At 39.5% G+C, this 27,781-nt stretch overlaps 1 protein-coding gene across 1 annotated transcript; it reads right to left on the bottom strand.

The window, feature by feature from the left end:
- Nucleotides 1-22: 22 nt before the first annotated feature.
- On the bottom strand, nt 23-26,850 carry LOC103388612 (exostosin-1b). Its single transcript, XM_008323671.3, has 11 exons — nt 24,942-26,850; nt 10,370-10,463; nt 8,022-8,129; nt 7,731-7,850; nt 6,574-6,706; nt 5,960-6,078; nt 5,167-5,262; nt 3,988-4,077; nt 3,197-3,357; nt 2,915-3,086; nt 23-2,547 (listed from the first exon to the last, which is right to left on the bottom strand). The coding sequence occupies exons 1-11, from the start codon at nt 25,892-25,894 to the stop codon at nt 2,362-2,364; spliced, it is 2,232 nt and encodes a 743-aa protein (XP_008321893.1). The 5' UTR covers nt 25,895-26,850; the 3' UTR covers nt 23-2,361.
- Nucleotides 26,851-27,781: the final 931 nt, after the last annotated feature.

The following is a 27,781-nucleotide window of genomic DNA, read 5'->3' as shown; positions in this document are numbered from 1 at the left end:
AATTATTGGGGGTTTTTTATTCTTTTTTTTTTTTTTTTTTACAAAAAGTGATTTTTACCCTTAATCTGTACCCAATGACTTTTAATCCACCTAGAGACTGCAGTTACACAGTAAATTAAAGAAGCAGGCAGTGATTAGGTTCAGACAATGTGGATTCCTTCAGTGAACGTGTGAGGATTCTGCTGGAGGTGCATTCCATGTATTACTATACCTGCCATAATAAAGCAGATAGGTATAGTGATGCAAGGCAGCACACCTGTCCGTCAGAAAGGTTGCAGAGAAAGAAATACAGGCAGGAATGTCTTGATCTGATTCAACGTTCAGGTAGAAAGCCATTTGATGTCACTGGCTACTGATTAGAAAACCATAACACAAACAACTACCACAATAAAAGAATAGAAACCTGTTTGTTGCACCAGGCAGATGAAAAGGAAAACAAGAACTTGTATTTCTTCTCAAGGCACATCAATATGTAACCCCTGCCCTCCAAAAACAAAGGAAAACAAACAAATACCTTCCTACATATTGCACCAATGTGGTTCTTTGTACGATGATGTTCACTGTTTAGTAATACTAGGATTGTTCATTTGCAATCAAGCTGCTGTTTTCTTCCCCACTTGGAGATGTGCAGCCTGTTTTGATTTGTCAGTCTCCCACACATACGTATACACTCCCTGTTAGTTCCTGTCACTCACTTTATTTAGTAAAAGCATAAATCAGTTAACAAAAATATGGGAATGCATAGCATTCCTCATTTTAAATGAAAAAAAATATATTTACAAAGGGAAATCACAATCAATCAAATGGCACATACATGGGGTTGAAGAACGACTATGAAGCTCAGCAGAGCTGGTTATTCACCCTGCCATTAGAGGCAACAGGAGTAACAGGACGAGGACGAGGAGGAGTCGTCGTCCTCATCTGAGTGTGGGGTTGATCTTGACTCAGAAGTCTGTGCACACTTCATATACGACCTTGACATTAATCGAATTAAACCATCTGGTCAGCGATATGTAAAGGGAACAAAAAAAATACAACAATCAACTTAGACAAAAACTTAAACAACTGAAGCAACGTTGATTTTCAAGCTACAGTATAGAAACCAGTGAAAATGTCACTATTGAGGTTACAGAAAATCAGATTGGACACTGGTTTTCTTTTGACACATTGCTGTGACTATCCTCGACAGAACAGATTTCCCTGCCTTTGAATAACAGCATATTTCTGTTTCTGAAAAAAAAAAAAAAAAACAGTTGTAATTTTTTGTAGTTGTAGTTGGGATAACGTTAGCTCTTTATCTGACAGCATTAGGTGTCATCTTGTTCTTAAGTGGTTGCCGTGTCAGCCCCTATTCTGTTGCTGGTCGCCGGACAAATAAAGTTGGGTCATTAAAATGTAAATGTCAAGACTTGAGAACATCCTAAGTTACAAAAGAACTGCTAAAAATTGATCAATTATCTTACTTTCAGTGAATTGATCAGCTCAACTGGTGAAAAGGTCAGCCTGCCCTCAACCAAGACCAGGATTCTGTTGAGCCCATATTTGTTGTTTAGGTCAACACTTTTTCAAGTACTGAATCTATCTTATAAATAAAGAAGAGAAAAACAAACTCACAAATTTGCTAAAAGTTTAAGAATGGCACATGAGGAAAATTTCGTTTTTTCAACCACATAATTCAAATAAGAAAGCAGCAAAATGACGGCGCTTTTACGGCACCTTCTTCTGACTCCCGTATCCCAAGTAGCATTAGATAAACTGGAGGCACTGTGAAAATCAGATCAACAATGGTCGTCATTCCTCTAGTTCTACCCACCGTGCTATTGGTTTTAAGACAATACAGAGAGAGTAGTGCTGGCCAATCATTAATTGTATAAAAAATCCAAAATAGTGTTATCCTTTTTCATAGACATAATTATCAATAGATTCTGTCAGCAAAAACTCTCAGGAACCTGTGCATAGTGTACAGATCAGAACAGTCAGTCTGGTTCAGATGAACTGGTTTACCACCATGAGGACACGCTGAATGAGCTCCATGGATTTGACCACTTGAGTCATGCCGTTACTTGCCACGCAGATGTTGTTAGACACAGGACAGAGAGTGGGTGCTGTGTCCTCAGCTGTCTGTCCAAACAGACAAGAGAAGGAGTGCAGAGGAGAAATGGAAAAATGCCATAACAGAGGGGAAAACTGGATGTTTTGTTCTCATCTGAACAAGTGTATTTTCCTCTCCTCCTCCTCGTCCACACAATCACATTACCCTCTCCGCTGCCTCACCCATGCAGTCACGGATAGACTTTGCACCCCCCCCCCTCCCACTCTTCTATTTCCTGTAGTCCTGTGAGCAGGAGGGGCACTGGAGCGTTATAGTCTCTCAATGTCCCGGTACTTCTTGCGCAGTATGGACACCTGGTCTTTGAACAGTACTGGGTCCAACCTCATCTGAGAATGGACCAGGGGCATGGTGCCAAACCAGCTGGCAAACTTGTTCATGCAAGTCTGACGCTGGGCAAAGTGGTCCGGGTCAGCCCAGCGAGAGGCCCGGGAGCTCTGGAGTGAGAATGAGACAGAGATTCAATCAGACAAATGGAAAATAAGGTGGAGAAAACCTTTTATTAAGTAAGTTTAAGTTTATTCACAATATTTTCAACTCAAAGTTGCCAATGTGTGTTTTGCTCTAATAGCTGATAGTGTGCAAGTCTCCTTGTAAACCAAATCATCCTGAACTCCTATTAAATATTATTTGCCAAATCCAAAGCAATACTCCAAAGGATGTTTGTCGTATTATGCTGTGAATATAGGACATGTGGACAGAATGAGTGACAACCAAAAAACCAAACTCAATATCTCTGGGAAAAGTCGTCACTGCAAACAGATCAGACAGAATCAATTTCACAGCAGAGTTGCACGGTCTCACCTGGCCCATCATGGTCTCCTTATACTGTTTCTTCTGGGTGACCTTGATGGGTGGTAGTTTAGTGACAGACGACACCAGAAAATTCATCAGAATGTCCTCGCAGTTGGACATCTGGTCCACCATGCTCTTCAGACTGTTCGGCAGGTAGCTGGTGTATAAATAGTGGTAGTATCTGTGATGAAAAGTCATAAAAGTATTATTGGAGTACACCAGGAAAAAAAGAAGCTGAATGTTGAATAATTAAATTGTATTATGGAAGGAAAATGGTTTGAGGATCAGTACTTGTGATAGATGGCCGCTCCAGTCAACACCATGGAGTAGTCATTGGTCCATTTGGAAGTGTAGCCCCATCGCTCCTTGTTGCTGTCCCAGAAATGGCTGCGAGCAGGATAACCAATAATGCGGTCCGGAAAACTCTGCCACACTGTGAAGGCAAAGTCCACCTGGACAAGGACAGAACCAGAACAAACAGATAGAGGGACAGCAAACATGAGACCAGGAAAGTAGGAGCACATGACTTCTAAAATGTACTTATAAAATTCAGTGTTTCCATTCTTTGCTTGAAAGTCTTTTCCAGAAGCTTTTAAGCTGCTACAACATTTCCAGCAGACGGACAGTAACGGTCTGCCTGTTACTGTTCTTTAAATAATGAACATCTTAAGTGTGTCAACCTGCGGGGCACTGCTCTTTTTTAAAATAAACAACAGCTGAAGTTATAATAGTCCATAAGTTTATAAACCCATCAGGCTTCTCTGCTGAAGTCAGCTTCATTTTGGTAATGGCACTACGACTGATGCCAAGCACTTTCCTCATCAGTGTCCAGTCTGTGGCAAACCAAGTGAATGACCTGGATCACTTTGTAAAAGGACTACAGATGGTCATGAATCCATGCTAGGTTTGTATAAAGGACAAGGCTTACAGCAACAGCAGCGCCACACTATTTCCAAAACAAAACGGACTTCAGCAAAGAAGATAGATTCTATTTATAGTTGCTTGCATTTTCTCAAATTGCAGGGAGGGACAGTGTTTCTAGGACATTTGACATTTGACTGAAAATTCATTTACGGTCTCACCTCTGTGGTGGAGAGAACGGTGTCCTCGTCCAGACTCAGCACAGCCTCAGTGGGGATGGTGTCATAGGGCAGGAAGCGGCTGCTTATCACCTGGTTAGGTTTTCAAAGAAAGGAGATATTTTGACTACATTTAAAATGCATTAAGACACTTTTCACATGCAGATCAAGTCGACTAATCCGTGCGTAAACAGAAGTCTTATCAGCCTTTGCAGACAGGTAATTCAGCCTGGGAAACAGCGACCTGTTTCTCCCCGTCTGTTTGTGCCACAGAGCTGTTTCATCTCGCTGCACTGACAGCAGAGTCAGCCAAACATACACGCTGGCATTATGCCAATGGCAGCAAAATGCTGCATTTTACTGATGAGCTGAAACCACAGATAGACATCTACAAGCAGCGCAGTGTGTTTAGGCTACCGACCGAGCCCTGCAGCCTCAGCTTTTTGGCATTTGAAATTGCAAATACCTGCATAATACACAAAGAGAATGTGGTTTTAAAAGTTGGCAACATTTGTGCTTTATTTTAAATTTCAGTTTCAACTAAATATACAAGGGTTTTTATTCCCGACAGTGGAGAGACAAGAAGACTTTAGACTTAAAAAAAAATAAAATTAAGCCTGGGTTAAACAAGTCATCAACATGTCACTGCTAATCCCTACGTACTGCACGTCACTCAAACTAAAATATGTAACAGTTAGGGGGTTTCAGGCCAACTACATGTTTAATTTTGTGAGGCTGTAGAATCCTGTGGAGTGTTGTGAATGTTTACGATATGCAATATTTTCTACACTTGTAATAGAGTCGACGCAGAATTCAAATTATATTTTGGAGGGGATTTGGGGGTTTAAAAGATCCAAGAGGCGCATAAAACTTTTTACAGTCTTAACAGTGTGCACATAATTTAACTTAATTGTTCACACATTTATGAGAGTAGAGCAACCTGTCCAATTACTGAGTCTCCAAATAAATTAACAAGTGAAAGAACGCGAGGAGAAAATCTGATGTAAAAGCAGTAGTTAGAAGCTCTTAACTGCCATCTCGGAAATGCTGCCAGGAAAATACTGCCACAGGTTTACTGATGTTTTAGTTCACGTGTCAATTTGAATTTAATTACAGTCTTTACATTAAAAAATACTGTCTAAGTATAATTCCCCACAGAGGGTGGGAGGCTGAGGAGTTTACCTTGCTTTCTCCCTCGATCACAACGACTGGGACTGAGGTGACAGGCCACCGGTACTTGGCAGGAAGCGGTTTATCACAGTTCCACAGAACTATTACCTGCACAAAAATAGATGAAATCACTTTCATTTCCACAAGGGGATTAACCTGTGCACTAGTGTCTCTTCACAGACAGAGAAATATGATTGAAATAAAACATCTTTATAAATGCCTTTTTGAAGAATATAACAAAAGCTTTTTAAGAAAAATGTGTATTTTCACAAATAATAAAATGTGTTTTCCCATGCTGGATTATGGCATTTATGTAATTTATCAGCAGCAATATTTTGAAAGCCTTTACTGCAGGTTTTAGATTACAAAACTTTTACATTCTCGTCAGTAGTATTTTTGACCTGGGGTTTGTACAGGTAAACAAGATTTGTGAACGTTTCGTTAAGTTCTTTTGCCATATTTCACACCCTTCGACACCTAGTAAAGGGTTCGTAAAGGGTTAATATATGTACATAATATAATGACTACCGCCTCTCTACTTTGCAGTTTTTCCATCTATCGTCTTGAAACGTAACCCCCGCGATACACCAGGGACCACTGCACTCATGTATTTTTTTTACTGGCCAAATGCCTGGAACTTTAACATTGTAAATTTGTCAAAAACACAACAAGTTTCATTCCTCATAAATAAAGGTACTACAATATTCCCGTAGTGTGTGGGTGCAGAAAGGTTTATTCCTCAGTCCAACATCTAAAACTCTTAATACCGGAGCTAGTGTGAGGGGAATGTTGAGTTTTTAATTACCTGAGCACAGTACTGGGACTTTGCCATAGCTACGAGCAGCTTCATGACAGGCTGAGACTGAGAGACCAGTGGTGTCACAACGTGGATAATCGCCGTGAACTTCGGATAAGGCTTGATACCTGGGGGGAAGGAATGAGTAGAACTAGAATAAAACTACTTTCTATTGAATTTAGTACATCATTCCTACAAGTCTTTCAACAATCAGAACCAATTTGTGCTATTCCAGCCACTTTCAGCATCCCTTGAGATGCTTGTCGACTTGTTTACTTGCCCGGCACACCTGACACAGAGTGAAGCTGTACGCTCTAATTAGACCTGTACAAGAAAAGCTGCTGGGTAAGCAAATCGCAAAGTCAACACCGAGCTGCACATGTTCACAGTTAACCGAGCGCAAACACATCATCATAACATGGCAGGTGTTATTTGTGAGATGGTCTGAACTAATAAAGATATACTGTGGCATTTGTGTTACCTAACATGGACGCAACAGCTGCTACGCACCAGATGTTTCCACTCTGTGTCTTAATGAAAACAGGCCAAAATCAAAACTGGAGGAGAGCTGTTAACGTGGTGCTTTGTCTGCTGTGAAGCACCGGCATGAATAATTCACTCACCCAGCTTAGCGTAGTAGAAAGGGAAGTCTCCCAGGTACGTGGAGTAGTGAGGGAGAGTGAAAAGACCTCCAGGCAGACTGTTCCACATGAGGCTGCTCCTGGAGGTGTGCCGTAGAACCCTGTCCTGGATGATCTGCAAATAGAGAGGAAGAGGAATTTTACTGTTTGAGGACAATGAATCATGGAGATAGTCACGATCAGACGTTATCCCCAGGGTGCTGTTCCCATTGTATAGTTTTTGTAAGTTTTTTATTTATTTTAAATACCATAATCTGAGCTAACCTTCTTCAGTTTCCTGACATCATAATGAATTAACAAACACTAAAATGACACTAAAATAAAATCTAAATCAGTGATCCTCAACTGGCTGGTCAAATCAGGCCCATTGAAAGCATCCAATCTGGCAGATAACTGGATTCCAAAATTGTGACAATCAATGATAAATACTGTGTGGTCCCCTCTATTAAAGCAACTGAAAAAACAAGTTTCCAGTGTGATAACATGTACAGCTTCTGACTTGGAACATGAAAAAAAAATGCTATCAAAACATTATCTTAAGAAATAACTTGTATTCTTTTTTTTCCATTCTCAGCTAAATCACAGGTCAAATGTTGAGCCTGATATCACATACGTTGTGTCAGCAGGCTTCACAGGCCCCCAGCATCAACTGTCTCCATCTCCAGCAAGGATCTAAGGTTGTTACAGCGCCAGATGAAACCGCAATAAAATATTAAACAGTCTCAGGAGCTACTGTGTAGCTGCAGAGCAAAGAAAAGCTGGTTTGCCTTTGTGGGATTCTGTGCAGATAAACAGTTTTCTGAGCTGCAGCAACACCTCGCCTGTGTAAAATATTCACAATCCCTTCCTAGAAGATGACTAATAAATGGGGTTCTACCAAAACCAAAGACCGAACATGCAAGTCTCCTAACAAAGAGGGTAAAAGACGGCAAGGAGTGTAAACAGATTGAAGATCGGCTTCTCAGAGCTGTAACTCTACCCTGCCGACAGTGAAATCCCAGCTCTGCCTTCTAGCACGCTGACCTAATACCTTTGGCTCAGGCCTCTGTAACACAATCTGAGGACAACAACTGACTGACTGACTGTAAATGGCTTCTGCAGAAGATCCTACTGTAAATGTAACAACTGAAAAAACGTACCTCTAGCGTGGTCAGTACGATTTTTTCCACAGAGTTGAAGTAGGCCTCCCACAGGAACTGAGTCTGCTGTCTCAGAGACAGGATCTTATCCTGGTGAATGGAGCGTACCGTTGAAGGGATCTGAAACAAAGGTCAAGAGGTTACACAACGTGTCCTAGTCATCATTGTTAGAGTATAATCTACTTACAAAAAGACCTGAGTAAGTACATATTAAACACAATAGTACATGCCTTGAAGTTACCCGACACACCTTCAAGTACTTTGTATCAGTTACTGCACATGTATCCACACCTGTAACAGCAGTCTTTCATCTCCAATCACAGCTGCCGTATTCCAGTTGATGATCTCCGAGAAAGGAAGCTCCCAGCCGTTACTTAACATCACAGGCACACAAGCCGCCTGTGAATGAAATGTACAGCACACACACATGCAGGTTATCGACGTGAAGTATAGTCATGAGGTGGTCTCTTTTACATAATAATTTCATGAAGAGTAAAGGTTTACTGTAAGGCTGTAGTGCAGCAGCATATTTGTTAGTGCTGAGTTCCTGATGACATTGAAATGTTAACAATCAGGTTGTGTCTGGCCTGCATGCGTCCGAGGGTCGCACGCAGTCCACACACAATTTCAGAGTGACTCTGTTTTAGGTCATCTGTAGAGAAAAACAGAGACAATTCCCATTTTCAGGGAAAGATACATTTCTACACTAAAACAGACCATGACTGCCACCCACAATGCAATGCAGTGCTGGCAGTTCTATTATTCACTAGCATATCCCTAAAGCAGAAATGTAAACTCTTTAAACTCAGTTTTAGTTCTTTTGATGTGTTTTGCAATGAGTAAATGTATTGAGGTACTGAAACGTTTTTATGTTTATTATGTTGTTTTTATGATTTATGATGTTTTGGTCCTAATTGTAGTTTCCCTCTCCCACAGACCGTGTTCAGCTAAGCTGAAGTTTTTGGTTTGAAAAATTGAATTTTTACTTGAACAACCCCAATATTAATCCTCAGGACCCTGAAAGGGATTAGGCAGTGGCAAATGGAAGGATGAAGAGAAAGACTACAGTATTGTAACAACCAATTCTAAAAATGATCATTAAAAAAAAAAAAGTTCATTATAGTTTATTAAGTCAGCAGAATACATGTAATTTTTGCAGGTTCATGTGTGTCTGTGTTGCCTTGTCAATTAAACATCTATTGTAAATGCATGTGCATGAGTCTGTCATAACTTTATGTGTGGTTGTTAAACTGTCTGTCAGCTGTCATACACTATTAAAATGAGATTCCTAGGAGTCGTAGGAAACATAGGGCAGTCATGCACATAGACTGTATTTATCTGAACATATTGCACACATACTGGTTTAACCAAGTTTGTCACAGGCTCTCTTGGCTAATTAGTGAACAACCTAACTCATGGTTAAACCATGTAAACGTCTCCACTCGCTGCACTGCCTCACCGAGCCCTGCCAACCCTGTTGGAATGAACACTCCACTGAGCCGCTGAGTCTAATGCAGCTGGCCAGTATTCAGCTTCCTCAAATTCCCCAATTTCTGCCTGCCCTCCTTGACTCCTCTGCTCCCCAGCATACAGCTGTGTGTGGATACGGACTTTAATATCTCCAGGCTGCGGTCAACTTGTGCAGACCAGCAAACCACTGCAAACCACCTCAGCTGCACTGCGCTCTCACCCTGTGCTGACCTATAATCAGTCTTTCCATGTCCCCCTCCTTACTCACCTGTGTTGTAATTATCTCCTAATTACAGTCAGTATAGATTCACAGTTTGTCATCTGTAGTCAAACTTACTTTCTATTAAAACACATCTCTGTCCAGTATATTGTCCTGCTGTTTTGGTTGTTTTTTCCACTTAACCTGTTAGGTCAAATGTTAACCTTTAACATTTGACACTGTTTTGTCTTAGAGAACCTAAATATTTAGATCTCCAATCAGGGAACTTTGGATAACACTACTGAGTTCACTGTTGACTTTTACCATAGGTGGGATAAAATACCTGTAATAAATACAACAGCGACGCTACTATTTAAATAAGCAGGCTAAAGAGATCTACTTAGACTGAAAATGTTGGGATCTACTCGTAGATCCGGATCTACAACATGATGATCTCAAGTGATTTTATATGATCATAATAGTTTCACTAAAGTGAACAAAAATGTCTGTTTTTCCCCAGTGTATATTAACCAAACTATGTGTTCTGTGACTGAGACCATTAAGGATGATATTTATACTTTTAAGATTAATTAACATCAGTTGATTAGTTAGAATGACATTTCACTATTTGACATTTCATTTCAATTTCATTTAGATCATGGTAAAAAAAGTGCTGCCAAGAACAGGCTGTGAATTCTGCTGTTGGTGTTTGGCCCACAGCAACACAATTGCCAGTCACAAAAGAACACAAAAATTCTGGAGTCATGAGCAGCTGAAATAGGAAGCTCGCAAGTCGTGGGTGAGAGAGTTGGTGGGAATAAGTCAGTACGTTAAGGTGTCTTTGTATGTTTCTAAATAACGGCATGCAAATCTAATACTTCTCAACTACTCGAGCCTTCTCACAGTGTGAAGACACTCTTTGTTAATCACTCAACAATAATGACTAATGTCGTACGTCTATGTCGCTCACCTGCAAGGCTTCTAAGAAGCGAAAGGAACCGAGCCGTCGTCCTCGAGGTACCAGGCAGAACGTGGAGTTGTACAGCATCTCTCTGTAGTCATACCTGCAGTGTAGAAGTTCAATTGTGAAAAAATATCTTTCAAGACCAGCCCTATTTATAAAAATATCAGAAAAATATTGCCAGAGTATTGGGAAACAAAAAAAAACAGAACTAGAGATTTTTGGTAAAGATCATGGGAAACAGAGTCATGTTTGATGTATAGAGCACCATCATCGTAACATGAAAGAGTTAATATTTGATTGGCATAAAAAGCACTTAGATTAATCACTTACCACTATTACTTTACTTTTCTTACTAATATAACATCTTCTAATAGGACTGCAACACAGACCAGAACAACAAAACACCTAAACTATTAAACCAGTAATTGTTTTCTCCTTCAGGAAACGTCGCTTTTTTTCTTTTTTTAAACTCTAACCCACTCTTTACCCACTTCAAACCCAATGCCCTCTCTTACCTGCCCATCTCTGAATCACTCAATACTACCTCACTGCCTCCCATCTAATCTTACCCTCAGTCAGCACCACCTTGGATTAAGGAGCTGCTTGGAATTCTTTTAGCATGTGTTCATTGAAGGTTTTGTCTGCTCTTACATTAGACCGATACGTCAAACTGATTCTATGACACAGAATGGGAAACATGCATAGAGTCATTCTCTTTCAAACCCTTTCTGATTTAAAATTATATCACTAAAAAATGTGCGTAATGTAGAATACAATCTTTATAACACCAGGGTTGGTTTACCTTATAACATATGTGTAAACAGGATTGACTTTTATAAGATGTATCAACAGTAGCAGTAGTAGAATAACAAGGGAGTTGTTTGGGATGCATCGATCTTTAAATGATTTCTGTTCTAAATTACTGTATGCATTAATTTCTCTTGGAATCTTTGTTTAAATTAAATACTAAGCAGACGAGTCCTATGCAGAATAGGGTTAAAATGACTATAATGCAGCTATGCTTTTGAATGATTAATGGCTTTAAAAACATATCTATATGGATAATCCTACTTACTTGGAGAACACATGGCATTTAAAATTACACTCACTTCAGCGACTTAAGAGAACATTAGCGATCACAAAAGCATAAAAGCTTAATTTGAACCAAACGGCATGCAGGGAAAGACACCATTATGTTGAAAGAAAAAATCCATTATCAACATGGACAATAACCATTAATCCTTGCTATTGCACGTACCGATGAACATGACAGACATTATACTGTAGCTAAAGACAGGCTTTTAGAAATTAAAAAAAAAAAGAGAGAGAGAGCCATATCTTGGTCTTTCAGGGAATAAACCTCACAGCTATTATGTTCACGTTTGTTGTGCATGTACGCAGAAGACCAGATGTTTCACTCCGTGCATACCTTCACTTTCCCCCCCACTCTTCCAGATGGCTGCTGGTGGGGAGGAGCACTGTCACTATGTAATACTGGGTGTCAGCGCAGATGTCAAGCGTGAGTATTCAAAAGATTCGTTCTCATAAACCATCTCATCTCTAGGTGTGTCTTTTCTGTACCATACATGTGGTCTTATGGAGAAATAATGTCAGCAACCAACAAATCATTTTTCAAAATGTGTACTATTGCAATATTATAATATATTGCATATAATATATTGCAATAATATTTTTCAAAATGTGTACTATTGCAATAATCAACTATTCATTACTTTTTTTGCCTCAGCATGCAAATTGATGTACAGTGACTTACTGTACGTCACTGGAAAAAACATGAAAATGATTCTTCATTTCATATAATTATTGTGTAATTGAATAGAGCAGACAAAACCAATGAAGTGAAAAAACACAAGGTCAAAACAATCTGCTGCATGGATATGTCAAATCTTCAGGCTGTGAGAAAGCATGTGGTCAACATGGACGCATTTAATGAGGTCCTAGCCCAAACCGAATGTTCAATCACAACGACCACAGCGCTGACATTTCCTGACCATTCAGTTGGTTTTGTTTCTTTTCCACCAAGAAATGACAGACGTCTGTGTGAGAGCAAGATGTGAGAGTACCACTTGGGCGAGTTAAAAACTTTATCGTTGACTAAATTTATGAAATATTTAACAGACTGCAAATGATGTATTATATTCAAAGTCAAAGCCCAAGAAGCCTTATAGTCAAAAGTCCAAGTCCTCCAGTTCACGTTTAGACCAGAAGTTGACTCATTTTTTGGACCAGGCAAAATGTTTCACTTTCAATGGATTTTCTGATATAGGCAAAAGTCTAGAAAATGAGCAAGCTTCTCACTGTGGTGGTTGGGGCCTGATATGCTGCAATACCCCCACACTCCCTACTTCTGTAGGAGATAAAACGTAAAGATTTGTACGTAGATAGTGATAGATATTTATAATATTATAGGAAAGAGGATTTTAGAAGATTGTCCATATACACAAAAAAGTACTGGAAGTCTCTTTGGGCCAGCAAAAGAGAACATCAATTTGACTCCTAGCCTCCCAACAAAAATGGATGGAGTGAACAAAATTAATCCATGGTTTCTACCAGCAGGAGCCTAACAGCTCGAGTGGAACAGCCATGGTGTTGTCTACTGATATCTGTGCGAGAGACCAGACGCATTTCTGACAAAACAACACAGAGAATCACAATCAAAGGAGGGAACTGCTGTCAGCTGGGTTTCAGCGATCGTGTGGGTTCCTCCAGTCATTTGTCAAAGGACAGTGTCAAACAAGGACTGCGATTCATCATCCATCTAGAAAATTAGCTGTTTATTTTGTCAAAAATTTAAATGATGGGGTGTTCTAGGTGTTTTGATGTTATGATCACAAAAAAAACCTTGAGTTTTGCTCAGAGGCTGAAACAGTGGCAGTTTCAGTGCTACCCCTCGGTTCTACCCCACTGGCATCCTGTACTGACTTCATATCTCATTTTCTGCTTCCGCTGTGCTGTCGCACTTGTGCTGAGTTGATGGGCAGTTGGCTGTTGCCAGGACTGAACTCAAGCCAGAGGAATTTCAGTTTGAAAAGCACCAAGTAAAAGTAAATGCCATCAGATAAAAGGGAAAGGAAGAAAAAAAAAAAGCTAGTTGACAACCACAGGCTTTCTCCCAGCTCCACTCTGCCAGTGCCACCCAGGGCAAGAATGTCACACAAGCTAACACACGCACACACACAAACGTAAAGCCTTTTTTTGATCTCAGTGCAAATCACAGAGACGTCAGTGGTTCAAGGCACTGCCAGATGCAGCATCTTTGTTTTCATCCAACAAGACTGCACACCAAATGGTATACATTTGCGATACACACTGTCAGGCACGGTGGATGAAAACAAACAGCCCTACTATATAGGACTCTTGCATCAGACTAGTAAATAATAACCACTAGACACACAGACACTGTGTTTTCAGGTTTGAGGTAGAACACGATGTGATACAAGATTATCAAACGTCAGTGTCAGTAACACTGGGTAATCAACGTTTCTCAATACTCATGTTACACAGGGTTAAACAAACATCAGAGATTGGACTGGTCTCTCCAACAGAGAGTTTCTGCAGAAAGCCATCCCAAAGGAATGTGGAAACACAAGACATCAGCGATGGTTTTATTGAGCTTGTAAGGATTTAGTAACATCAATCTAATGCCAGGACCCCTCCTTTACCCCCACACAGATCTTGATTTAATATTTAGTGCAGATTAAATTACAGTGAAGCAACCGCTCTAACAATGCACTGAAGGCTAATTGTAAGACATTCAAGCAAAGAATACAAATATTATACTCACTTGAACTGAACTGAACAGAATACAAATATTATACTCACTTGAACAAAATGAAAGATATAATGCCGTCAATGCTTTATTGGAGCGCGGACTGTTTATGGTTATATTTAATTAAATTAATTTTATACCTAATGCAGTTTAGAAAAAGGTAAAAGCTACACCATCAGTACAAAGATGATTTTCTTTCCTCAAGGCACTGAAGGTCCAGTCCTCATCCTCTGGTTAACAAGTTCTATGACAGCTATATAAAACATTTACAGACACACAGAGGGGTATCAAGCCCCAGCAGAGTTCAATCTGACCCCAAGTTAATTCACTTGATTACAAAGCTTGGGAACTCTCGTTGCTTCTTTTTCTCTTTCACTTACCTCATTATCAGTTCAACTAAAACCCCCATCTCTTCAGCCTAGAGTTGGTTTAAATAATCACATACTGACCAAAACGACACATCTGTGTTCATACCCGTCGGTTTTGACAGAAGTTAGGAGGAAGTTTTGTCCACTTGTCTAATCATCCATTTATGGATGCTGGATGATGAAACACCTGAAGGGTGTTCTGAAGTGCTCTTTGGGTCCCATAAACCAGAACAAGGGAGTCTTGGAGATAATGAAATGACTGTTAATGGAAAAGTCATTAGTGCTGGAATGTCAGGTCTGACTTGTAAAGTCAAGCAAAATAAAACTGCATAACGGGCACTTTGGGTCATATCATTAACACCAGAGGCTTTTTCTGCTACCATCAAGAACTGTCATGAAGGAAAAGGATGCACTAGTTCTAAATCACTGATCAAATTATGTCACATTTATTAAAATCTACTTTTCAAAATAAAAAGATCTTAAGTAAAATGACTGCGGATGAAATTTTTAAATTGTCCACTGTGACGCTGAATTAGAATCATTACAGACATTACACTTTGGTTTGGTCAGTGTGTGCCATTTAAAAACAAATGCGGAGAGATTAGCAGATAATCTGAGGGATCCCTAACTTAAAGGAATGCTTCCAAACAGCCGGCATAACTCACTGCTGCTGGAGATAGAGCTGAGCAGATGCTGTTGCTCGTGCATTTGTTGCTCTGGAGGAGAGATAAGTCCGGGTCAGGAATGTCCCCCAGCCTGGGCCAAGCAGGAAAAAAAAATGTTGAAGAGATCGAAGGACGTGACAAGGAAAAGAGTGATGGAGAGGATGGAGGGATTGAATAACACAGAGGCAAAGGGCGAGCCAGAGGGAACAAGGGAGAGTGATGAATGGATGTGAAATGATTGGGGCAGGGTCAGGAAAGGGGCAGAGAAAGATTAAAAGTGGTGAGGGGGATGTAGAGAAAACAAGAGACTGGGGGGGACATGAGGGGGGGGGGGGTTGAGCAGAATAAAAAAAAGTAGATGACAGTAGCTGCAAAAATAAAATAAAATAATAAAACAGATGTGAATCCTAACCAGCACCATCTTTCTGTGAAAATAAGAATAAAACAGATGTGAATCCTAACCAGCATCCAACATCTTTCTGTAAACGTTCAGTAAATGTTTCAGTACACTGAAAGCTTCTCAGGGTGTACATTTGATTTTTACCAAAATCCGTGTCAACTCAGAGACTGTCTTCTTCTATTACTGTTCAAACAGCCTAATCTTGTAACGTTTCTCTTGGTTTAGAATTTGTTCCTCTGAGAATAGAATCTTGACCGCCTGGGCTCTGATCTTGTTGGAGGACTTCAAGGTGGTTATTGTGTTTGTATAAGGTTTATTTGTGATAATACTGAGGAAATGTAGTTCATGCACAGGTGCACTGGTTGTCAAAATGCAGGGTTTGGAGCTGTAGCACACATGTAGCAAGGTAAATTTATTTCAATTTCAATAAATTCTTTTTTTATTCCACGATGGGTAAAGCTGCTTGATTTGTATTGTTATTATGCTTAAAGGGGAACATAGCCTATTTGTTTTGGCATAAGCCTTTAAAATTAATGAAATAAAGCTGCTCCGAGCGATTTGAACATTTGAAGAAGGATATACTTTAATGAGAAAGACTTTGTTGTGTTAGAGGCATGAAGAAACTTTAATATCTACAAACAAAATGTGTAGATCTACAGAGTGGCACCCCCAAGTCACAGAACCCCAAGAAAAAGGTCAAGGAAATTTTGAACGCCAAGTTCATGAATTTAAGATTTAAAATGTATATAACAATACGGTATTACTATTGCTTGTACAAGAACTATAAAAGGCAAAATGTCTATAGCCTGCTAAAAAAAGCTCCAAAACACTGCCAGTGACTACATAGCCAGAATGAGTGGCTTCATTTTGCTGCTGAGAGAGTAAATTAGTGTCTCGCCAAGTCGAGCAGCCAAAAAACAAAAGTAAACACAGTCTCTTCGCTCTCAAGGGGGAAAAGATGATTACTTCACAATTACAAGACCACGAAAGAGTGAGGCCCCAATTGCCTCAGTGACAGAAAGAGAGATTACAGGGTGGTGGCTGCACTAATGATGATGGGGAAAAGCAGAAGTACTGCAGTTTATCCCAGAGGATATAGAAAAATCACAGCAACTACCAGAAATGTGTGCCACTTGGCTTTAGTGTGGGCAACAATCTTCATATTACGTATGAAAGGAGAATGCCGTATTTACAGCTAGTCTGCTCCAAAATTCTTTCCTGATCATGTGAGACATAAACTTGAGTCTGAAGGAGGAACATACTTTTACTGAAGCAGTTACTGAAAAATGTGCCATGTAAAATTTGTAAAACATGCCAAACAAAATCAGGGGCTTAACACAGACTAATTATCATTGATAAGATACATCACAACAAAACTGACACCAACTTTTTTCAGTCTTTCAAAAACAGTTATTGTCATACATAACTTGCCAAGTATCTCTAGTCTCTTAGAATGCTGAATGAAGAATGTAAGAATATAGCATGTCAACCTGTGTGTCGATACTGCACACACAACATATTTTTGCAGGGTATTTATTTTTATCCTAACAGAAAGTTTTATGCCTGTTTTTCTTGTAGCTTTCCTAACATAAAAATGCAATGTGTTGACTTTATTTTAACAAATCCAAATCTTCCCTCAAGACAAATTCAAGTGCTTTGTTTTAAACAAGGCATTATGAAGAGTGAATTCCTCAGCCACATCAATTGAAGGACACAAGGACAATTGAACTTGATTACATAGCAGAACATAAGACTTTACAACATTACTCTGCAGGGCAATCTAATTTTTCAGTATCACTGAAGACGACCTGGCACAGAACAAAGCTTCATCATCTCTTAATGAATTCTATGGCAACAACAGAGTTCAAAGACAACACTTTTCTGTCTCGGATACGACTTCACAGAAGAGGCCAGATTTCTTCAGTTGAGAGAATAGACAATTGAAGCCAATTGTACAGTACGTCACACACATTTACCCTTATGGTTAAATAATATTTTAGTTTTAATTGATGTCCACATCTAATCACACATTGATATGCAGTACTATAGAGCTGACCAGGGCTTTGCCACTTGAGTCCCCGACAATTTATTTTTATATCTTATAGGTAGAATATTCAGAAATGTAATGTTCATTTTTGTAAATATATAGAATGTAGCTTCCTTTTCCTGTAGTAATATAGCTGTAATCTGATACATGTATATATACAGTATATATATATATATATAATATATATATATATATATATAAGCTGAATATTAGTATACCCTAATTTGACATAAGCACAAGCCTTACACTTATATAATTGTGTTTGTAAGGTTTCTTGTTTGCAAAGACTCAGCGACACATTCAATGAGCTGTGTCACTGTAGTTTATCAGACCACCATACATTCTAATAGCTCATTGTTTTTTCCAAGTGTCTTGTTTTTAGAGTAATTCCGGGGGTGCTATGATATAGAAATTGTTGGGATTTGTAAAGGTATGCCACACGGTACAGGAAAAGCAAAGCTATCATTTCATAGAAGTTAGGAGAACTATCAGCGATACTCAGGATTATCGTGTGCTGGAGCTTCTCCTCTTCTCTCTGTGCTGACTGAAGACCTTATCTGGCAAAGTGGAGTCCAAAGAGGGCAGAGAGAGATTGCACATCTGTGTTTGTGTGTGTGAGCCACTTTTATCTGATGTTCTAAGTCATTACCCGGCCGGGCCCAAGAACGGTGGTTTGTGATTTTTCAATGCTGTCGACCATGGAAATATTATCACATTGTATGTGATGCAAGAAACGTGACAAAGTATGAGAAGAGACACAGATCATTTCCATTTAACACAAACAAGTATTTCTCCAATACCAGAGCTTCAAAACCAAAAAAAATATATTTTAAATATTTGAAGTTGGATAATACCCTACAACCTACATTACTTTAACAGTACCATAAGCAAATAACCCAACAACTCTCCATGACAAACTAAAGGGTTGAAAGCCCATGGGATTTAGCTGACCTTCTAGAGTGCTGCTTAATTCTGCATGTAGCTCTCACATCATATTTCACTGTACACTAGGGATAAAAGAAAAATGTTCCTGTCATGTCAGTCGAAACGCAGCGAGAAAGGACAGAAATCAAATATACTGCAGTGGATCAGAGAACAGTTTCTTGAGCACCACAACAGTGTTGGAGTACAAATACAGATGCAGTCTAGCTGGTTATACAATACAGTTCTTCAATATATATTACTGTATAACTGTTCAGTGAATATTATTATTTTTAGCTTAACCTCCCATAAAGTTTAGAAATCCCTTAACAGAGGATTTTTTTCAAACCTAGCACAATTATTGGATTTCACACAGACATACACTCTCAGGTCAGAGGGGTTTAACCCTTTATACAACATACTCTATGTACCACAAGTAAATGTATTCACTGTTTATATGCATACAAACCATTCAACAAGAAGCAGTTAAAAAAACCACATCAAATTTGCATGGTGCCTGGCCGTGTAGGCGAGAGGAAAGCTAAGTGTGTGACACTGGTGCTCATTTCCTATTCTGCTGTCTCTCATCATTATGAAAGATCAACATCAGCAGACAGAGACGAGACAGTTGTTTCCAAACACAGCATTGGGGAAAGCTCATCTCCCTTCTCATTGTTGTCACAGCCAAGCTCTTTCCTCGGTGAGGCTCAACCTGCTTTTCAGCCACAGAGAAAACACAGGGAGCCCAACAGCCAACAGGAAATATGTCAGATCATGCAGGTTTCATTTTGCATTCAAGTGCAAAATTAGCAACATTGAGTTACACTGCAAAGCTACATATTGGAGTCCATTTACTGTACAGTTATATTTGAATGTAAGCCCGAGGAGGGAGGTGGTGAGAGTAACAGGCTCACAATACCAGAAGTCATCAAGGTGAAAGCAGGGTACATCATAGACCAGGGGCCACCAACTATATTTGTCAGAGGGGCAGAATTTTTCTAGACAGACACCTGATCATTACTGTCCTTGAAAGTTTGCCAGTATAGTCAGTGTTCAGTTCAAAAAGTGCTCATCTGTGACCAGGAAATAGTAATTTGCAAACAAGAATCATATCTACAGAAGTATCATATCTGGGGCTTCATAGTCACAGCTGTTTATTTAAATGAATCAAATTGCCCAACATTCATGATGCTGTGCTGAAGGACTAACATGCCTAATCCTTACTGCATGTTTCTGCTGCTAATTTGCAAGACATTAATAAAATCAAAAGCTCCTGATAACAGAAAAGGTTCAAAGCCTTAAAAATGCTGTGATGGTCTACAAAGTGTAATTTTCATTATTTGGCGGATGCATAAAGATTGAATCTGTCCGATGAGGCTTTGTGGTTACTGCCTGCAATATTAATAAACTCTATCCAGCAGCTCACAATCAATTGGTAAGTTACTGACACAGATGAGTTATTAGGGATGACAGCTTTAGGAGAGCAAGACTTGGTTCTACAATTATAATGGCATTATTATTTAATTACCAGTGGCACTGTGCAAAACATCTACAACAGCAAGAGAGTAACCAAGAACTCGTAAAAGAGAAGAATAATCCAGTCATCTAAACACAAAAAGTAGCCAAATTATCCACCAGTTTTCCCAGATGAATTGTGAGCAATTCCAGGTGAGAACACACTATTCCATCTCCAGAGGTTATTTATGCTGCCGTGTCAAATGCCTTTTGAAAATAACATGCATATGATTCTGTGGTCCTCTAGTCCTCTAAAAGTGTCTTTACACATCAGGGTCTTGCAGAGATGTTTTCTAATGTGCTATAATACTATAAACTTCGGACTATTTTTTAAATCACAAATAAAAGCAGCTGATGAAAAATGTATAGAAGATCATATTAAAATAAAAATAACAGTGAATAAATATATTGCGTTTGAGATGTATAATGTGACGATGGGCAGTTAGATTTGTGGTTTACCATCCTCCCACCTCTGATTATCACCCCCCAGCTCTGCAAAGCTGGTATCGAGTTGGCTAGCAGCCCTCAGCCAGGGGCTTTGGCCAATATTAAGGATTAAAACCCAGCAAGTCTATAAATACACCTAGCAGACTAACGTCAGCACCCAGCCAGCCACTGTACTCACCACTCACTGCTGGATAGCTGTCATATTTTTTTCCCTTTTCCACTGCCTCTTTCTGGCTTTTAATTTCTCCCTCAGTCTTTCAGTTTCCCATACTCTCACTGCTTTCTTTTTGTGTTCCAATTTCCCCCCTTCAATTCTTTCTTTCACAGTCCATCCTTTCTCTGTCTCCCTCCATCCTTCTCATACTTTCTTGCTTGGCAGGGCCTCTTAATTGGAAACAAGCTGTGAGACGGCTTTCAGCTTGAGGTTAAAATTGCATCTGACCTGCCTCCTGCTGTATCTTTTCTTCTCTCTTAGCTGTTTTTACATGCTCATACTCGGTGGCTGAGAACAGATGTAGGAAGGACAGACTGTGGAAAGAATGGAGCAGAAAGTTCACTCTTCCCACTGACTAGAAACAGCAGTAGGATGACAAGTAAAATATGTGTACTTGCTCTGAGTCTTTGTTATTTAGACCTGTATACAGCTTAAAATCTATATGCATGCTAATGTGGTGGGAACTATTATTTCCACACAGTTTGTCAACACTGAAGACTCATGAGGCTCACAAACAAGAACACTTCTTTAAAATTTAGTTCAATAAGAAACATTAGAAATTGTATGTATTGTATGTATAATACAATTAATTGCCTATTGCAAATATTAAAATGTTGAATCAAATTAATTAGTGGAGACTGGTTAATTTAAACTGACGTTACTGGTTTGGCTGGAATTTAAAATTTTATTAAAACATTTATAAATCCAAGTTAATTTTAATTATTATTAAAATGCAAAAAACATGTTGAGTCAGAATGTAGATGAATTGGTTGACTACAGTGTGTGAGTCAAGGAGTGAACTGCTGCCTACTCTAAGGAGAAGCTGAATCTAGTTCATATTTTTACAATCTGCAACATGTTACAGGCTGCTTACTGTAGCTCATTTGTTGTTTACAGCACCAAATATCTCACAGGAACATTTCTTTTGAAAAGCTGAATCATGACACAAAAACAAATACTGATCTCCTTGGCAACTGCCATCCTTCACTACTGTCCCACCCACGTCTTTGGCCCCTCTAAGTCTCACTCCCATGGAAAGAGATGCACAGCTGGGTAGCAGGCCAAGGATAGAAAGTGGGTCTCTGGGTATGATTAAGGATGAGAATGATTCATTTTCTAAGAGACCGATGAATCAGTCTTGTTGGATCTAGTTGTAACATCAGGACACCCCCCCTGCAGCCCAGAAAAGCTAATCCACATTCTAATGTGCAGTTCCGACAGGTGTAATAATTTATCAGATTATTAATCTGTAATAATCCATTATCCTAGTGACCAGTGTCACCAGAAATCTATATTTAATACATAACAAACCTTGTGTGTGTTTGAGATCAAATTAAGATAGTGCTGCCCAAAAAGTACATTTTGCTCTACCAGTGGATCGCAAAAGGAATACTGGTAGATCACAAGCAATCAAAATAATATACTTCTGTAGTGTCCCAAGAACTGTGGGAATTGAATCGTTTTGTACTGTACAATGCCTCATCATATAATATATAAGATATATTCAGTTTATATGAGCAAATATATATTCAATATTTTCAATATAAATAAAAAGTGTGCCATTATTACTCTTGCCACAGAACAAAATAACAGTTGACAAATACTTTAATTTTTAAAACCTTAGTAAGTCATTGATAGGCAACACGTTCAACAAATAATAATTAGAATAGTGAAACTGTGACAAAACAAACTCCAGACATGTCCTGTTAGAGTGGAGCCCAGTTGCAGACAGAAGGAGCACATAGTCCAAATAGTAGTTGTTACTTGGGCTGTCTAACAATTCAAAGAAAAGCAACTGACACCAAATCGGTGTACTGTGTTTTACATTCTGTTTTATTTGTTTTACTTGTTAAAATGATGAAATTATAACAGGAAAAAGTTAAGTAAAGTATATTTAAACTGTAACACAAAATGTGTCATTTTTCTTGGTGTTCTTTTTTGCTCCACAGATGGAGTTGTGGTGGAGTTGTGAACATTACTGTGCATCTTGTCAGTCATCTTGTCAGCCATTGACTTGCTACTGCCCTGGGTTTGGTGAGAATGGTCTGACACAAGTCGGACTTCTGACCTGAAGTCAATGCCTTGGCAAACTAATGCTGAGCGCTGAGATAATATTTTAAGCTTGGATGCACGGGGAAAATAAAAACGCCTTCCCACAATATATGCAAATGACAACCTGCAGCCTGACTTCCATTGTTCCATTTCTGCATTTTTTTAATACTCGAACTCTCTGAGTCCTACCATCCTACTCAGGGCAAAATCAGCCTCAATAAGGGCAACTTTAAGCGGAGGGACAATAACAGTGTTGGAGATACAGTATGCGTTATTGTGCACATAGAATAATACTGTACATACTGTACATTTTTTAAACTTAAACTTGCAACTCTTTAATTTGGGAAATTATTATTCCTGGTTAATGTGTTGTTTTCGCCAGCCAAATAATCCAAGAACACAATTATACAAACCTAAACAAACCTGAAAATAACAATTACACTTTCTATAAATGAGCAGATATTCTGTTGTTGGACTGGAAATAAGTGTAAAGCCTGCTGATGTCACTGTGGTGTATTGTAGATTTACTGGCAGAAAACCACGAAATATTCTGTGACTGTGCAATGAAAGTGGTAAGGGTTAGTAAAGTAGTTTAAGCCCTTTTCTTCTAAATGCTATTTAATGACAGCAGGATTACATTTTCCAGTTACAGTTGTAGCTTCAAAACCATCTATATCACTATGTGGTATTGAAATCACTTTTTGGCATCACTTAGCAACAGGCATTCCAACGGATAAACAGGGAGCAGAAATTAAATGGATAGTCATTTTCTTAATCCTACAAATTAATTACATTAGCCAATATGTGCCTCCACAGATTTTGGGAAAGTCTGCAAGTCATTTTTTGGACATGAAGAAACAATATTTTGGATATGACATGACACCAACTAACTGACTCTGTATCTTTGGTTATATGCTTTCCTTTATCATGACAATCATATCACTAAACACTTTTAGCTAAAGAATAAAGTAGCCTAGAATACCAAGGACAGTCAACCATGAAGGACAATTTACGAGTGCCAGTCCAAGCTAAGAAATGTCTGTTTGCTGCTTGTTAGTAATAAATATTCCTATATAGCTATGTATGTTCTGGTATACAATTGCATTACAATCTATAGTCTCATGCAAAACTATTTGTGGAAATTTACTGTCAAATGCACTTTTTTAGTACCAATGGCACTTTTTTTGAATGGCATCGCCAACTACATGAAACAAAAGTTTTCATAATTGACCACAAAAACCATTGGCCAAGGTTGGCCATCAAAACAGAGCAACTAATAATTGAGGAGGGTCAGTAAGTCCTTGTTTCCAAACCACTCAGGGACACAAAGGACACTGGCTGAGGCCAAGGCATTGCTGGCTGATTCAGTGGGGTTTGACTGGGAAATGACTGAGAAAACAAAGCCCAGGACTTGCTTCCTCTCACTGGCACCAGTGCTTTGTCCCAGTTAATGCACACTAGTAAATACAGAGTCAAACAGCTCAGAGTCACCAGTAACAACACAGTATATTTTAGGGGAAGACAGATTAGACCCCAATAGTCAAAGCTAACAAGACAAACGCACAAGTGAAGGGGGCCGCACATAGAAGTACTCTAAGTCGATAATACTAATATGTGCACAACGGTGGCAAAGGTACTAGAGTATGTCCATTTTTGTGCAATTTTAAAGGCTGAAATGTGAAAAGTACCAAGCAGTTAATAGTTGAATAACATTAACACAGTGACTCTTTGGCAGACATGATAGGTTATTAATTAATAACAAAGCTATAAGCTATAGGGACTGTTCTATGTATATAATATTGACATTTCTCATTTAGAAAAACAAAAGTCAAAATTATATCTGAATAAAAGGGTGGAGTTTGCACTGTTTAGCACTTTTGTTTTGGTACCTACAATCGTCCAAGGCTGTATTATTTGATGTATTAAAATTTGGACAGCTGATTTCTGACTTAATGATGGGACAGTCTCTTCATGCCAGACAATGGTGTTTCTCCACTGCTACTGTAGTTTACCAGAAAATTGTGACATCGCTTCTGTTCGATATACCATACATGGCGCTTGCAATTTTTTTCAGGCAGAAAAAATTACACATGCTAACAAATGATAGAAACAGCTGTTTTGGAGTAATATCATCAATCAAATCATACAAAATTACTCACTTGTCATATTCTAGGTTGTCTTTGTCGCAGCGTGCATCCTTGTGCTTCTGCCAGTCCTTCCCATGCTTGCAGGTGGTGAGGAGAACCACATCCTCGGAGTTGTGAACATGGTACAATGCGTTTCGAGTATCTGACCCTATTCCAGTTAGGTATCTTTTCCCCTTAAATACAAGCATGTACTTACGAAAAGGTGGGATGGCATTATGTTTGAGATAGCCTCTTTGGCCTCCTGTCCTAGGGTGGTCTTTAGAAAAAAGGGGAATAGAAACGTCAAAGTTGGGTCTGAAGTTCTCCGTGCTGATGCTGGCCTTGGCTAACATGGCAAAGCCAATGTCAAAGCCCAGGTCTTCTGTGTAGTCTGGCCAGGTGCCAGAGTACAAGTTAAAGATGATGTGGTTTTTGCCTCCATTCCACAGCGGAAGGCTGGGGATCTTTGCTCTAAGACTGTGCACATACTGTGGTGACAGCTGGTCTCGGTCCAATGTGTCCAGACTCAGGACAAACAAGCACGCTTGTCCTGGGTCAGCTGTATAGAACCTGGAGCTTTCAATAGACAGCAAAATGTTCTGGTAACTCTCAGACATTTTCTCCCCTTTCTGCTGGGGATAGACATAAACTTTAAAGCCGTTCCTCTCACACAGGGTGAAATCAAAACAGGACTCCATTCTGCAGCGTCTTCCAGAGTAAACGCCAGTGTTAGCGTCCCTTTTCTGTCTGGGTGATATGTGTTCATTGTGATCATCGCTCCAGGCCTGATCCCAGGAGCTGAAACGCTGCAGGTATCCGGGGAAGCGACGCCACCGAGCCCAAGAGTGGTAACCGGTGAGGCTGCGTTCATCACGCTGGCTGGATCCGCGTCTGGACAGGGGGACTTGTATCCCGCCCAAACAAAACAGCATAATAAGACACGCACCGGCGGAGAACAGGATTAAGTACCGTTTTTTGGCCTGCATGTGTCCTTTGATCAGAGGTAAGGTGTCGGCCAATAAATCCAAGTAGTTCCCAAGTTTTGGTTTCACCACCGCCTGCGGGAACGCTCCGCCATCTTCCCACGGGCTGCAATGGCTGTGCGTTCACGTTTCCCACCTTCAGCTTCAGTGGCCTTTCACAAGTCCGGGAGCTGATCCAACGCATGTGGGCGATTTATAATGTTCATCCACTCTTCGTCTCCTCGTCAGTAACTATATCAATGACCTGACAACACCGTTCCTGTACAACAGAGGAGCCTAAGCCACTTTAATTTGAGCACCTGAAGTGGGCACCCAGTTTAACTTTTATATGAACATGCATATAAACACAATGACCGACGCTCTAGTTAAGTGGAATCACACGAAAACTAAAACGACAGCAAACTAAACGTGGATAAACTTTAGTCTGTGTATCGCAAACTTGTTGCCAGAACATTTTAACCATGGCTCTAATTAAATCATAACAACTAAAATGACAGAGTTTCAAAGAATTTTAAATTAGCCTCCAATTAAACGTATCACCACATAAATGTGTAATTTATGCTGTTTGGTTCTTTCATACAGCTGAATATAGTCGAATTAGCCTGCTAGCATGCTAACTACCTGGCTAGAATGTGAAAACATTCCCAGTTAGCCTGTTAGCTCAGCGACCGCATCAAAGTAGATTTAGCGGTGGTTGTTGAAGTAAAAACAGGGACTGCTTCTCTTCTCCATGACTATAATCTAGTCTTCCCATTACTCCAAGGATTGTGGAGATGGCTCTGCCCACGAGAGAGAACTCTGAAATTCTCAAAAAAAAAATTTTCAAAAGTGTTGAAACAGCAGCTTCAAACACATAAACACTCACAGACAGGAGAAGGGCTGTAAAGACTGAGTGGAGTGGAGCAAAGCAAAGCCGCACGGCAAAGAGTCCCAGCAGGACGACTGCTGATGATGAAGATATGACGTCCGTCCACCGCGCAAGGTGCGTTATCTTTGGTTTCTCCTACATCCGCGGCGGGCGGGGCTTACAGTGGCACTAAATTAATTCCAGGCAAAAAGAGAAGACAGTGTGCGACACTGCGCGGATCCTATCATAATTGTACAATGAGTGAGAAGCATCGATGTTGAATCAAATGTTTTGTGCTGTTGTTAAAATAATTTGATGTGACTAATTTGATTTGACTGCCCAAACTACAAAAAACTCACAGGGACCATGCACATTTTCTAATGTGGAAGATTTGGAAAATAAATAAATGCATGTCATCTTGAGTATTATTTATAATCATGGGGTATAGGTATAGCTAGGTATAGCTCTTGGTTGTCTTTAATTAACTTTGACCTTTATTTGGGAGAAGTTAATTCTATTCAGAAATTGAATACATTAGCAAACATTACGCTGGACTAGATAATAAAAAATACAAAACACCAATAAATAACTAAATATGGACATTACTATATCATTTGGCATTAATCATAGTGGGTTTTCAGAGCTACTCCCCTAACAAAAGTGTGAAAATTCAAAATGAGGAACATGACGCAGCATTCTTTAATGTGATTCAAACTGTTTAACGGTTATCTGTACTGCCCCACTTCCTCATGGATCACTGATCAGAGATAGTAAAGGATATGACGCCCCCCTCCTCACACCCTACCTCCTCCCTCTGTGGTTGACTCCCACCTCCTTGTCCCAATCATTCCTTCCCTGCCATCAGACTCCATTTTCAGTCTAGTGCACACTCTGGTCATCTTTCTGATGACTGATGTGTGCATAGATAGACGTGGCTCAGCACTTGGCATTCCACCAATGTGCTGTGCTTTATTTATGTGTCACTGAATTTTAATGCAAGGTCTTTAAAGTGTTCTCTTTATGTGGAACTGTGACATTTTCTC

Source organism: Cynoglossus semilaevis, chromosome 13 (assembly GCF_000523025.1).
Source record: "Cynoglossus semilaevis isolate Cse_v1.0 chromosome 13, Cse_v1.0, whole genome shotgun sequence".
NCBI lineage: Eukaryota > Metazoa > Chordata > Actinopteri > Pleuronectiformes > Cynoglossidae > Cynoglossus > Cynoglossus semilaevis.
This window is presented reverse-complemented; position numbering and strand designations above follow the sequence as displayed.

Excerpts from the sequence above, each read along its gene's own strand:
- LOC103388612 (XM_008323671.3), bottom strand. The coding sequence starts at position 25,894 with ATGCAGGCCAAAAAACGGTACTTAATCCTGTTCTCCGCCGGTGCGTGT. Across the intron at positions 6,079-6,573 it reads TTTCTACTACGCTAAGCTGG|GTATCAAGCCTTATCCGAAG; the intron begins GTGAGTGAATTA and ends CCTTCCCCCCAG. Across the intron at positions 5,263-5,959 it reads AGTCCCAGTACTGTGCTCAG|GTAATAGTTCTGTGGAACTG; the intron begins GTAATTAAAAAC and ends ATTTTTGTGCAG.